We start from the raw sequence: 13,537 nt of genomic DNA, 5'->3' as shown, positions 1-13,537 counted from the left end.
TGATATTTTTCATTGTAACTGTAAATGAGAAATTATTTGCATTTCAGGTGTAGTTCTTCAGGGATTGGCTCTTGTCCATGGGCTATGTAACACTTTTAACAATGATCTGAAAGAAAACATAAAGTCATTACTGAAGAAGTTTTCAAATGACACAAAGATGGTGAGAGTGGGAAATAATTAAGACAATTAAAGGATACAGAGTAAGCTGTGTTACTGGATTCAAATTAACAATATTCAGAATAGCTAAATATAGGGCTATCTACTGTCTGAGAATGGAGTTCATTCTTCAGTAGGGAGAGCTCTTTCCTGAGGAGAATGTAAGACAAATGTACATCCTTTATTGTCTTGACACGGAACCAGTTAAATGTGAGTTCTTACTGTGAGGCAGTAGTTAAAAGGGCGAGTGAAAAGTGTGTGGGAGGAAAGAAATTTTTATTGAGTAAAAATCTTACAACATTCTTCTGTTTGTTCTTAATTTAGTGTGTAGTCCTGATCTGCCTAGTTCTATTGCCTTTTGCTCAGTAAGTGGTGAGAAACTGAAATCGTTATATGAGGATTGTTGCAAGATAGTTTTTACTTGGCTTCTCTGAGGTCTGTTTTCAATTTTGAAGACAATAACTGTGGCACAACTTGACATGCCATCAGGGTAAACAGGTACTTAAGTCTAGTGGAGAAGCACTGTAAATTGTAAGAGCTAGAAGCTGGATCAGTTTGGCTTAGGAAATAACTGTTCTTTCAACAGTTTATCACAGAAAGTTCCAAATCAAATCAAAATCAGATACACTGTTGTAAAAGATGATTAATTTCAATAGCAGTTGCTGCCCTGAAGTTGAGGATAATAATCACTCTTAACTTCTTACCTAGGTGTATTACATACAAGTGAATTGAAATTATTTTATATTTTATCTGTCTAAAAATATTTCATAGCAAAGATGATATTTTATATCATTTTTAAATTGTTTTAAACAATTATAGCTGTCTCTATTATGCCAAAATATTTTCCATATTGCAGTTACTATTCCTGCAGTGACCATGGTGGTCATTTGACCCCATAATCAAGTACAATGGCAAAGCACTCATGGCACAGAGAAATGAACGTGTTTCTGCTACCTTTGCTCTGTTAACTGGTTTAAGTTGAGAGTCTGGAGATGAGGCAGAAATGATCTCTTCCTTTTGGTGGCAGTTAGCTTAGATGTATCGTGAAATAATACTCTGTGTTCTATTCTCTGTAAGACTCCATCAGCTGTGAAATGCGTGGCAGAAACTGAATTGTGAGGGGAAAAGTGTCTCTGCATCCTGACAAAAGCAATCCACATGAAGTGCTTAGTCTGGCATCCTCTAAGGCACTACCAGTGGGTATTTGATGGGGGGTGGGGAGAGAGAGAAGGCAGGAAGGCTTTGGCAGTATGATTTCTGGTCCTTTTGCCAAATGCGTCAACTCAGACATTGACATCTTTGGCTTTTTAGGTCTTAATGTGAAAAGAGGCCTCTCAAGCTGAGCAGATTTTCAAAAAGACAGCTGAACGTTTTGAAAATCTGAATGACTTTGAAGGACAATAATAAAAACCTGCATGCATGAGAAGCCCTTACCCCATCTGCAGTAGTTTGGATTTCAGAATCAGCACCAGTAACCAATCAAGATGTTGTGAAAACCTAGAGAGTAGTTGATAACAAATTTTTTCAGTGGTGTGATTTTGATGCTAAGAATATCATGTGACTAGAAATACTTCCTTAATATCCCTTCCTGCTTTATTGTTTGTGACGTTTATGGAAAGAAGCCTATTCTGGTATTCTTGAGCAGTAAAACTGACAGGTCCTACCAGAAGCCTTCCTTTGATGGAATACCAAAAATAGGAAATGCTATTGTGTGGTATCCTAACTCTGAAAGTTCTGTTGTAGGGTTGGGAAAACTATGTATGCCAAAAAAGTTAAGGGCAGAGCCCTGCAATAGAGTTTGAGGTGTGTTTGAGAGAATTTTGCTTTGCAGTGTAATGACGGCGAAGAGAAGCACTTGGCTCATTTGTAGAGACAGGATACCTTGTACGTGGCTGATTTTAACTGAAATAATGCTACTGATATTCAGAACTTTTTCTAGTTTATGTGATTTATTCTTTTTGGACTTTGTGGGTGTTGATTTAATAGAATATTTTCTTGCCTGCATTATTTTCTTCCTTGCTGAGAAGCTACAGAGCTATGGTTAGCAGACAGCAGTGTAAGGTGATATTTCACCTATAGGGTCTCCTTCTTTTACCGAAGATGTCAAAGTGTGCTTTATGGAATGAGTGAGACTTTTTTTCCAGGTGCCTTACTGTTATAATTAGTAAATATATATGTTCCTCACATCTGCTCTTCAGTTCATCAATATGGAGTCTGAGGTTAGTGAGAAAAGTCCATGTTAACCTTCTAGTGTCCCTTCTGGTGAAATGTCATCATCTTAGTAGTTGTGTTCTTATACACAGCCACTGATCCTTGTCTATTTGTGTCCTCTAAGAGGTAATACAACCTAAGTGTAACCCATCTTTTATAATCACATCTACTTGTTGCACATCTGGGCTGCCTCTGTTGTTTTAGTTAATTCTAGAATTTTCCATGCAGAACAGGAAACTCTTTCCTGTTAAGAGAACCTACTTCAAGTGGAATATGTTCTCTGAGTAAATTGATGTGAAATTCCTGTTTCTGTCATCAGAGAACTTCATTTGGATGCCACACTGAAACAGGGTAAACTGACTTCCTCGTTGTCTAAGAAGTCACCTGCGAAAAAGCTGTAGGTCACTTGCCTGATAATTTCTGCTTCTACATTTCTCAAATATGACAGGAATAGCATTACTTGAAAGTATGGGAAAAGAATTCTAAGTCCTCAAGGCCCCAAACTGTGAAATTTACCTTCAGAAGATCTTGCAGTTTCTATTTAATTGACTCTTATGATCACTCACTTCAATACAACAGACAGTGCTGTCTCATTGAGCTCTAAATATGCAATTGGGATCCCTTTTATTGCTTTATGTAGGATGATTTTTGTAGTGCACTGTTTGCCAGTCATGAGGTTGCCTATGGCAGTCCTGCTACTGAAAGAATCTCCTAGGCTGCATTTTCGTATCTTTTGCAGTTATATTTTGTTCTTGAAAAGATCACAGTGCTTCACTTCTCTATCTTTCTAAGTTGCTTACTTGGTGTATCTTCATCTGCTGTTTGTTAGATTACAATTGTTTAATCCCCTGAGAAGGTAAATGTTTCTAGAATATGTCATGCAAAAGCACTGTTGAACAGATAATTTCTTCCTCTGAGGTACTCTTGATATGCATATGCGGATATCTTGCTGACTTCAAGATACCAGGTTTCCAGTCATTTCAAAGAGTCTGAAGCCAATTCTGATCACCACAGCTTGCAGAGGATTATATGCAGGTCACTTACAGGAGGATTTGGACTTGCACGTATTTAAAAGGAAAGATGGCCATCTCACTGTAAAATATCTGTTCTCTTGAAATTTACTGGATGCACAACCTACAACATGCAGTTTTCAAAGCAGGATGGGCTTTGAACTTGTATGATGCCAGTCTTTTCAAAAACAGGTGTTCTGTGCAGAGCATGTGTCGCTTGAGATATCTGGTTGTGTATTTATTTGGACAAGATTAGAAAGAAATATGACACAATATCAATACAGTGTTCATTTTGTGATCTCTTCTGAAGACTGTTCAGGGTTTTTCTGAAGCATAATAGTAGCCCTAATAAGACCTTTAGGTAACAATAATTAGTGAAGAAGATGTCGGGCATTTAATCATAGTGTTGAACTTTCCTTAAAACAAGTTCTCAAAAGTATTGAGAAAATGTTTATAAGTTCAGCATTTTTCTTCTTTTCAAAGCTGCTTGCTGTAATTGTGGGTGAAACTTGATGTTCATCAGAAAAAAAAAAATAAAAATAAAAAAACCAACTGTTGAGAGCAGAATATTTTAATGATCAGGACTTCAGTACTTCAGGGTTATTTGTATTGTTTTGGGAGAATTGTGATGTATTTCCTTGATTTAAACAAAACAAAACAAATTCTCTTGACAAAGACTGCAAAACTTATTTTGAATATTGCAGGGATACACTATTGCTTGCTCATTCAGATTGTAGCTGAAATACTTGTAATCATGTAATCACACAGCCTTCCAGCCACTCTGTAGCATTGCTTGGGGTTGTTGTGGCCCAAGTGCAGGACCAGGGATTTGCTCTTGATGAACTTCATCCCATTGGTCTTAGCTGTATAATGAATATGCAGTGATTCTGTGAGCCTTTTTGCAGGAAAAATGACATAGCTAGCTTGGTATCAACCAGTAGTAAAGTTAGACATTTACCCTCCTTCAATGAGTCAGCAAGAATGACTTCATTTGCTTAAAATAATTTACCCATTGTACTGTTCTGGGTTTTCTTTACATAGTGAATTCTGAAGATGAAACAAATTTACTTTCTTTGACAGTCAGTTTACATCAGTTTACTCTAACATTTGTTGTTCTTTTTAGGGTCGTGTGATAAAAGGCTCTTACAAGTTCCATGCTATTATCACAACATTTGAAATGATTTTGACTGACTGCCCCGAGCTTCGAAACATTCCATGGCGTTGTGTGGTAATCGATGAGGCCCACAGGCTGAAAAACAGGAATTGTAAGCTTTTGGAAGGACTCAAGATGATGGATCTGGTAAGTGTGTACATCTTTTAAAATAAATAAATCTGCATTTTCTGCATTTTCGTTAGTCTCAATTTGCAGTTTCACCATTGCTTCTTAAGTATTAAATGTTAAGAAGAGTGAGAGAATCATCTTGAGAATCTTTAAATCACCTGGAAGCACGTACATACATTGGATTTTGGTATGCTGATGTTTCATCGGGCTTTTCATTAATTTAAACCTGTAGTTATGTGTATTATTTTAGATGAATTGACAGGTTTTTTCTTCCCCTTCTCACTTTTCATGTGACTGACTTCTGTAATCACTTGTCCTTCAGTTTCTCTTCTTTACCTTGACATTTATTTAGAGGTATAATGTGGACTGCTGACTAAATACATCTGTGAGAGTTAAATTAATCTGAATTAAATCAGCTCTCATGTTAATTTGTTGTGTGGCCATAAGGAACTGCTTTCAGGTTATGGAAGGGATTAAAAGGAAGGGAAATGTGAGTTGATTTCTGATGTTTTCATAAATATATATGCACATTTTATGGATGAAATATGTAATACTAAGCATACAAAGAACAATGAGAAGATTGAGAAGATGAATTTAAAGCTATTCACTATTTTATTGGTCAGAAGATTCTTTAAAACTGTAGTATGAATGCAGTCAAGCTAAGTTAATACTAGGAATTCAAAAACCGGTAAAAATAAACGTTGTCTTACACTAGCATTGGTGACCTGTAGATTGCTTTCAGATTGTGTTTTCCTCGTTGTTAAATAATATTTTTCTTGAAGTAGTCTTGAAGCCTTTATGAAAGAAAGTTACTAAAAATATTGTATAGAACTTATTTTTATTATAGTTACCATTAAAGAAAAGCTGAGCTTACAGTTACGGCTATAGATGGAGGAACAGGATGTGTCACTTCAGTTCTTTCTCAGCTATTAAATTCATGTTTGATCTTGAGCTCATTGCTTAACCTCTCTGGGTGCCTCCTCTAAAGCAGCATGCAACTTCTCCTTTCATCTCTGTCAGTTTCATACTCTGGTTTGTGAGCACCTGAAGAGGTGAAGTATATTTCTGGGCTAACTGAAGGAAGACCAAAACACCAGTTTATAAATGTCTGAAAAATAATTATATATAAAGTTGAGGCAAAAAGAAAACAGAGATTATACCTATGTATTAAAAAAAGAATGGATTTAAATGGATTTCTAGGCAACTCTGTCTTAATCTTTCAGGAGCATAAAGTGCTGCTTACTGGAACTCCTTTGCAAAATACAGTGGAAGAGCTATTTAGCTTGCTTCACTTTTTGGAACCAGGTCGCTTCCCATCCGAAACCACGTTCATGCAAGAATTTGGGGATCTGAAAACTGAAGAACAGGTAGACTGCCCTTACATACTTCTCTGTTTAGATATTGTGAATTTAATCATTCCATTGTATCTGAACTTTATTGCTTGTTTTTACAGGTAATATCTGTTTTCTTCTTAGATGACTGCAGTGGACTTATCCTTATTTTTGCTTTGTTGGAATTCATTTCAAGTTCTTTTTGCTTTTGGTCAAAATTCATTTTAACTTGTAACTGTTTATGCTGCTTTGACAATTGATCATAAGGAATTGAGTTCTCTTCTTTGACTGTCAGTATCAGAGTAAAGGGATTGTAGTTTCTGTGGAGTGGATATCTGAGTTTTATCAATGACTTCAGCGCAAACAAACACACTTGAAATCTAGTTTTCAAGCAGCAACCAAACAGAGGGAGATGCTTTCTTGACTGACTCAAGAACTGAGATTTCTCAAGCTGTCCAGTAAAAGAAATGCATAAATCAAAGCAAAATGAAAAACCCTTAATGCCACATGTTCTAAATGTCAAATGTAAATTACGGTCATATACAAAACTTTTTTTTTCATTTATGTATGAAAATGTTTTTAAAAGTAAATAGGTAACAGTTAAACTACTGTAAAATCACTCATAGGATTTAGCTGAGGCATGACATCTTAATTTAGGCACCTTAATGTGGCTCTTTGCACCTTGTGGTAATCTAACCTCGTGACTGCATGCGTTTTGTGTACAACTTTGTCTTGGTTCTGTCTAAAAGCTCCCTAGTTTCTTGAATTTCTGACTTTTGAGAGCTTGAAGTGGTTAACTGTCTTTGAGATTACCTCTATTATAGGTAATTGTCTAAATTTAAAACAAACCCAAAAAACCACCCAATTCTTTCCCAGCCCCTTACCGTCTGGACAATCGCTGCGTGTCCTGCAGGAATCGTAAGGGTACGTTTCCACAGATTGTGCAGGCAGTTGCATGTCAGTCAGCCTGGACTCTGACCTGATTGGAAGTGAGCCAACTGTGATCCAGAAGCCATGTACTCCTGTTAATATAGTGTTTGAGCTGGAGTTAATATATCCTAACTCTCAACATAGCTTCTGTCTGGCCAGCTCAAAATGTCAGCGGAGCAGAACTGGAAATTTTTGATGTTGTAAGTGAAAATATAACTAAAATAATGCCTTGAGTCGTCAGCAGATTTGGAACCTGGATTGCTTGGGCAACGAGTTTTGGAAGAAGTATTGTTTTTGTGAATACATCGCTTCTGAAATTTGATTTTTCTTTTAAACGATGAAAGAGATTATATGTTAGCAGTTTAGGTTTTCTCCTTCATTCCTTGCGGTCCTATTGCATATAATTTTTTCATTGTTCATCACTCTGGACTAATTTATCTCCTTCCTCTTGAAGTTGCACCATTATTATAGGAATTATGTGAATTCAGGAGAAAGCTGCTTTTGTTCTTGTTTCTGTTACACAGCACCCTAGTAGGAGACGATGATCAATTTCAGGGTAAATTTCAGCTCTTTAGCTCGGAGCTGATTTGTAGTTTGATGAGAGATGGAACTTTTAAAAACAACCTTAATGCCAACTCATTATATGTGTATGGAGTATGCTTGAGTTTTTGTGTAAAGGCCATCATAAAGACTTGACCAAACTCAGCAAACCTTATGGAAGGAAGACGGACATTTTCCCTTTGCTTCGTAAAGTGTATGTTGCTAAACCTGGAGACTAAAATAAAATAAAATAGCATTTAAAAAAAAAAATTACAGAAATATGGAATGTTTGTTTTGAGAACAGGCCTAAGTAGTTTTCTGCTTTGGCGAATGTCAAAAGAAATTAAAGTATGTCTAAGAAATGTCTAAAAGTAAGAAGAATTAGGAGCGGACATTTGAAGGGAAAAACAGTGTAATTCACTGTATTTAGTGGTTAGAAGTTACTCTAAAACTTGTTCTTACAGTCAGATTTGCTGAGCTCTGCCTACTTAGGGTTAGCTCTGCACAATTGGTGTGCAGTACTGCCTTTGTCTAGAGGGATGGTTCTAAGGGAGATCATTTAATGACATGCACTGAACAGAAGTGGTGTTCACTAAACATTGACTTCAGAAATTTATGTCACAGTGTTAACAAGGAAATTTCAGTTTCTAGGCCCTTGAGAAAAGGCTTAAATGCTGCCTACTTGTGATCTGAGTTAAAAAAATAAATAAATAAATAAATAAAGAGAGGGGGACTTCAGAATCAAGAAAACGTTAGAAATAGAAAAAATAAATATGTGAAGACTTAGAGCTTTGATTGTTGTTTATTTAATGTCTCCTAGGTGCAGAAACTGCAAGCTATTTTGAAGCCAATGATGCTGAGACGTCTCAAGGAGGATGTGGAAAAGAACCTGGCCCCCAAAGAGGAAACCATCATTGAAGTTGAGCTGACGAATATTCAGAAGAAATACTATCGTGCTATTCTTGAGAAGAATTTTGCGTTTCTCTCAAAGGGTGGAGGTCAGGCAAATGTACCTAATCTTTTAAACACTATGATGGAACTAAGAAAATGCTGCAATCATCCGTACCTTATTAATGGTAAGTTACATCATCATCTTTTCAGGAAGTATTTTTAAGACTGCTCAGTGTGTTAAAAATGTTGTTCTAGTTTCTTCGAGGGATAGTTGTTAATTCTTCTTTCCATAAAATTGGTGTGCTGAAAGCAGCAAAAGTGACTGAGTGAACATACTATGTATTTTTATTTATGTATTTTTAAATTAGAATAGTGACAGAACTTTTTAGGTTCTCTTGTGTTTAGAAATCTGCTAGTCAGGACAGCATTGCTTTTGAAAACATCTGTACTGCTCTTTTCAAGGCTTGCTAGTCCTGTCAGAGTTGGTGTTAGTATCATGTTAGTATTAGAATTTTTTCTTTCTGTTCTTCTTACAAAGAATACTTCAGTTATCATGTGGGTTCTTGGATGCTGCTGTATAAATGACGGTTTTTTTTCTTCATAGTTGGTTAGCTACTACTTGTTGTCTTCCACAGGGTACTATGAGAGAGTACTAAACATTTCTGAATAAAAGTAGTGAGTCAAGAAATGACTGAGACATGCTTTTATGGACATATGTAGTCAGTTCATTTTCATAATTTAATTGGACTGGAAAAAGGTCTATGTGAATGCTATATTAGATTTTAACAGTGAATACTCTGTTTCATTATGATGCTGCTATTGGTTTTCGATCAGGACTATCTATGGCAAACACTAGGTGATGAACCAGCTCTCTGAAGTATGCTGAACTGTGTATGTGTTGGTCAGATCAAATCTTCCCTTTGAAGGTGTAGCATAAGCTTCTGTAGGTAGTTGCATGCTACTAGTTCCTTGTTTTCCATCTCCTCTTTGTTACTGTGTATGATTTATGCTGTCGCTGGTTTCATGCTAGTTACGAGTTTCATGGTGAAAGACTGTTTTATCATAAGCCATATGTGATTGCAGTTTTTATTGTGTGACTTCCATATTGCAGTGCTTGCTTTTTTTTTTTTTTTTTAACATCTTTTGTTATGCTTAAACTGCTTCACCAAATGGCATCTAATTATATTTCATTTGCAAGTAATTATTCCAAAGGCACGATATAGAGATACTCCAAAGTACCTGAACTCAACCACGCTGGTGGGCTACTCAGTTTTTAAATTCAGATGAACATACAATTAAATTAGCTTTGTGGTTCTGTTAGAATTTGTTTGTTAGTTCTTTGCTTCTAAGTTAATCTATTACATAAGTGGGTTTACCAGAAAACGGTTCAGGATGTTCAGGTTATGAGCTTCTGAACTCAATGCCTTTTATGTTCCTTGGCTTTCAGTTCATTTTAATGTAGTGATTGTTTTTCCTTGTCTCATGTAACGAGGAATAAAGTAAATATTTTTCTCTTATTTTGTTTTCTGAAATTAATGAGTAGCATTTGCAGCATTGCTTACAACGATTTTTTTTTTCTTTTCCCAAGTCTCATATCATTTAACTTATGTTAAAGATTGCTTAAATTCAAGTAGCTATATGGAAAACTTCAAGTATTTTTGAATGACTAATTTCAAGTATTTTTGAATGACTGGTTTTTTAACCCAAATAAAGGGAGGTGGAGATGTCTCTTGAGCTTTTTCCTTTTTAACATTTTCGTGACTTCATTTGGACTTGTTTAGTGGGATGCAGCAAAAACAAACAAAAAAAAAAAAAAAAAAAAAAAAACAGCAGGTGCTGTTAAGATTTGATGCAAGGGAGAAATAATAAATCCCAACTATTATTAGTGTGAAGGAGCAACTAAGTTCTTTTAATTCCAGGAGAGAAAATACTCTTATGTCCTGTAGTTGTCTGAGCCCTAGGTTTTATCTTGTTGATCAGTAATTAACATCTTTGTATTTACAGTGATGACACAAGTTTATTTCTGACAAGAGGCCTTGTAATGGCATAATGTTCAGTGGTGTTTTCCTGAAGAGTAGCAAACTGTGGAAACTTGAGGCTTTTATAAAGAGGTCTTGGAGCCCTTCTCATTTTCTGCTGTATCTAAGGGTTTTGTAAACAAGCAGCAGTGCACGTGTATTTGCATGTATAGACCAAGTAGAAGATTGTTTTGTTTCACATAGACTTAAGTGTTCTAGGTAATCTTCAGTTAAGAGGCATAGCAGTTTGTATCATGGAAGTAGTATGACAGGAGTTGAATGTGGTGATTCTTTGTTTCTTGATCAGTAGATTAGTTTTGTGGTGCTGAGAGGAGAATGGCTTTCTGCTGGAACTGTCCTTGAGCAGACTTCTAGAGGAAGCTGCTGCATTTTGTGTATTCTCCAGCCAAGATGGGCAAAGCATTGTCCTATTGGTTTTCTCAGAGCTGGACTCCTTGTTTCCTCCCTAGCAACCACTTAAGTATTTATACATCGTACTTCTTTCTCTGACTCCAAGAGACAACAGTGCCTCTGTACTTACACATGCTACACAGTACACTGGTGAACACTGTAAAGGTTTCTTGCTCTGTTCCTTATGCTCTCTTGAGCCCAAGGAGTCTCTCTTAACTAAAAGATTTCCTGCTATCAGGAAAGCACATGTTCAGACTTCTTTTCATTCATTAATAAAAATCAAGAAAAGAAGTGTTAGAGGCATACGAGACACTACTTCAAGTAGTGTAACAGGTACTGATACCTCTTACTTGGGTAACAGATGCTACACATTCATCACTTAGTTGCAATTGAAATAGGAGTGAAAAGGAAAAGGCAGGCTTTTACGAGTTTTAGCTAGGATAGGATGGTTGGACTAGCAGATTTTCAGAGTTTGTGGTCTGTTATAGAAGTGAATCTTGCTGAGACGAAATGCTAGTACTGAAAATTCATCATTCATAAGACTTGTTGGTAGGTTTGTTGTGGTGTGGTTGGCCTAGTTGGTTTATTTTTGAAGATACTGAGTTTGCATACTATATACAAGCTACTTGACAGCTTATTATATTCTGAAATCGACGAAGCTCAGTACAGAGTGAGATTACTACCTTAATTTCTCCTGTTTTGCAAAATGGGTGCTAATATGAATAAGGATAGCTTGAAGGATTGTCTAATTCTATTTTCACGTGGGTTTGTTTTTCTTATGTGCAAACTATTAGGATCAGTAATACTTGAAGCGCAGGGAATCCTTGTTGTAAAAGTACCTTCAGGTGAAAGCACTGAATTTTGTGAAAGTGAGCAGTGCAAGTAATAAGAAGCTGTCAGCCTGCATAGGGTGGCATCTAGTTAAGACACCATGTTATAGTAGGCAAGGAACCAGTGACCACACAGTGAGGCTGCATTTGCCTATTTGCTTACAGGCATCTTGTTAGAGTTGGGATATGGGAGAGATTCTCAGTGGATGCCTATCAGTAAGCTTTTCTTTCTCCCTGCCCCAACCCTCCCACCTTTCTTTGTGTTACACAAAAGTAGTGTTGATGTTGGATGTTATAAGCTTCATTTTCTTTAAGAAAATAACAAATAAGCTACATTTTCTTTAAGAAAATAACAAATAAAAATCAGAGGACCTGAAAAAGGCATCCCCTCAAAAGGTTTGTATGTATATGAAATAAGCTTAGGATGAAGATTCCTAGCCTTCTGTATAGCCAAGAATAGTTATCTGATAAAGTTTAAATAATATGTTGTATGTAGAAGTGACACTAAAATAGGATAAAAGCGTATGAGCATAAGAAAGGCATAAACTTGTTCTGTATCATCAGGTAATGTGCAGTACAAGAAACATTTATTTCTATGCTTTTACTTCATATGAAAAGGGGATGTCAAGAAGGAAATTTTGACTAGTTCTGGAAAGAATATATATGTTGAACAGCTTCATAAGGCTGAGGAGAAATTAGATGTTCAGTGAGGAGAAAAATCTAAATAAATCATAAAATACAATTTCATACTGCTTATTTTTTTCCAAGGAAATCAGCTTTTTCACAGTTTGGATTTTGATTCTCTAGCTAGTAATGGAAGGGGTAGATCCAAGTCTTGCTTGTGATTAACTTTCATTTTGGACATCAAATTTGGTTTGTATTCCTTGCATTTTCCTGTGAAAACAAGAATTTTCTTCCATGTTGAATTTCGAAGAGGACATTTAACAGTTGGAATAGTTTTTACCTTTTCATCTTCTTTCGTAATGTCTTATTAAATTGTGTTCATTAAATGATTATACGAAATTATTTAGAAAAGATTTTACTCCCTTAAAAAATCGAATGAATACTCAAAGTGGTTTTTTAATTACACTGTGTGTGTGTGTATGTCTGCTTTAAATTTAAGACTAATATTTTCTATAAATGTTTATTCACATAGTGTTTAAAGCATTCCTGTACTCTCTATAGGGTATTGAAGGCAAGCTCATTGTTTATTGATAAAATCCTCTGCTGTGTTCATGTATTGCTGTCCAATCTTTGCAGGTGCTGAAGAGAAAATTTTGGAAGAGTTTAAAGAAACACACAATGCCGACTCTCCAGATTTTCAGCTCCAGGCAATGATCCAGGCTGCTGGCAAGCTAGTACTGATTGACAAGCTGCTGCCAAAACTGAAGGCTGGTGGCCACAGGGTGCTTATCTTTTCCCAGATGGTGCGCTGCTTGGACATACTGGAAGACTACCTCATTCAAAGACGGTGAGAGCAACAATATAATGCAATTCTAAATAAACAGTGCGTTCCTCAGTGGCCGCAGTATTTAACCTGTGAGTGATCTTTATTGTAACGGGATGAAATTCAAACTGTTACTGTATTTTCTGGAGTAAGCTGACTGCAAGTTGCAAGTACTGAAGTTTTTCTTTCAGATGAGTAGAAAATGACCTCAGAGAGGCTTTAATGACTCCTCCTAGTTTACTAGTTAGTTAAATGTTTCAGTTACTCTGGAGTTGTTTGTTGTTTTTCTGCTTAACCCCAAGTATTTATTTCATTCCTTGCAGTGAGAACCTCATTTTTACTGGAGGGTATAAAGCAGGAGACAAGATAGTATATGTTCCACTGATGAAGTTGTTGGATACAACGCAACAGTCACTCAGTTTGTTGCAGCTATTTTGAGAGTACAGTGGCATATTTTCCCTTTTTGATTTTTTTTTTTTA

General features: G+C 36.1%; 1 protein-coding gene across 2 annotated transcripts in view; it reads left to right on the top strand.

Annotated features, from left to right (window-relative positions):
- Positions 1–13,537, top strand: part of CHD7 (chromodomain helicase DNA binding protein 7) — a gene marked incomplete at both ends in the record, with an annotated part of 85,143 nt that overhangs the window by 52,905 nt on the left and 18,701 nt on the right. Inside the window, 4 exons of one of the 2 annotated variants that reach the window (XM_079533800.1) lie at positions 4,501–4,677; positions 5,883–6,026; positions 8,281–8,536; positions 12,871–13,081. The exons of the other annotated variant lie outside the window; for it this stretch is intronic. Coding sequence (XP_079389926.1) covers positions 4,501–4,677; positions 5,883–6,026; positions 8,281–8,536; positions 12,871–13,081 — 788 coding nt within the window. The remainder of the gene's footprint in view (positions 1–4,500; positions 4,678–5,882; positions 6,027–8,280; positions 8,537–12,870; positions 13,082–13,537) is intronic. 2 annotated transcript variants of the gene reach the window in all.

This window comes from Tetrao urogallus, assembly GCF_951394365.1.
Source record: "Tetrao urogallus genome assembly, chromosome: 3".
NCBI classification, from domain to species: Eukaryota; Metazoa; Chordata; class Aves; order Galliformes; family Phasianidae; genus Tetrao; species Tetrao urogallus.
The sequence above is the reverse complement of the archived record's forward strand: the minus strand, read 5'-3'. Positions and strand labels throughout refer to the sequence as shown.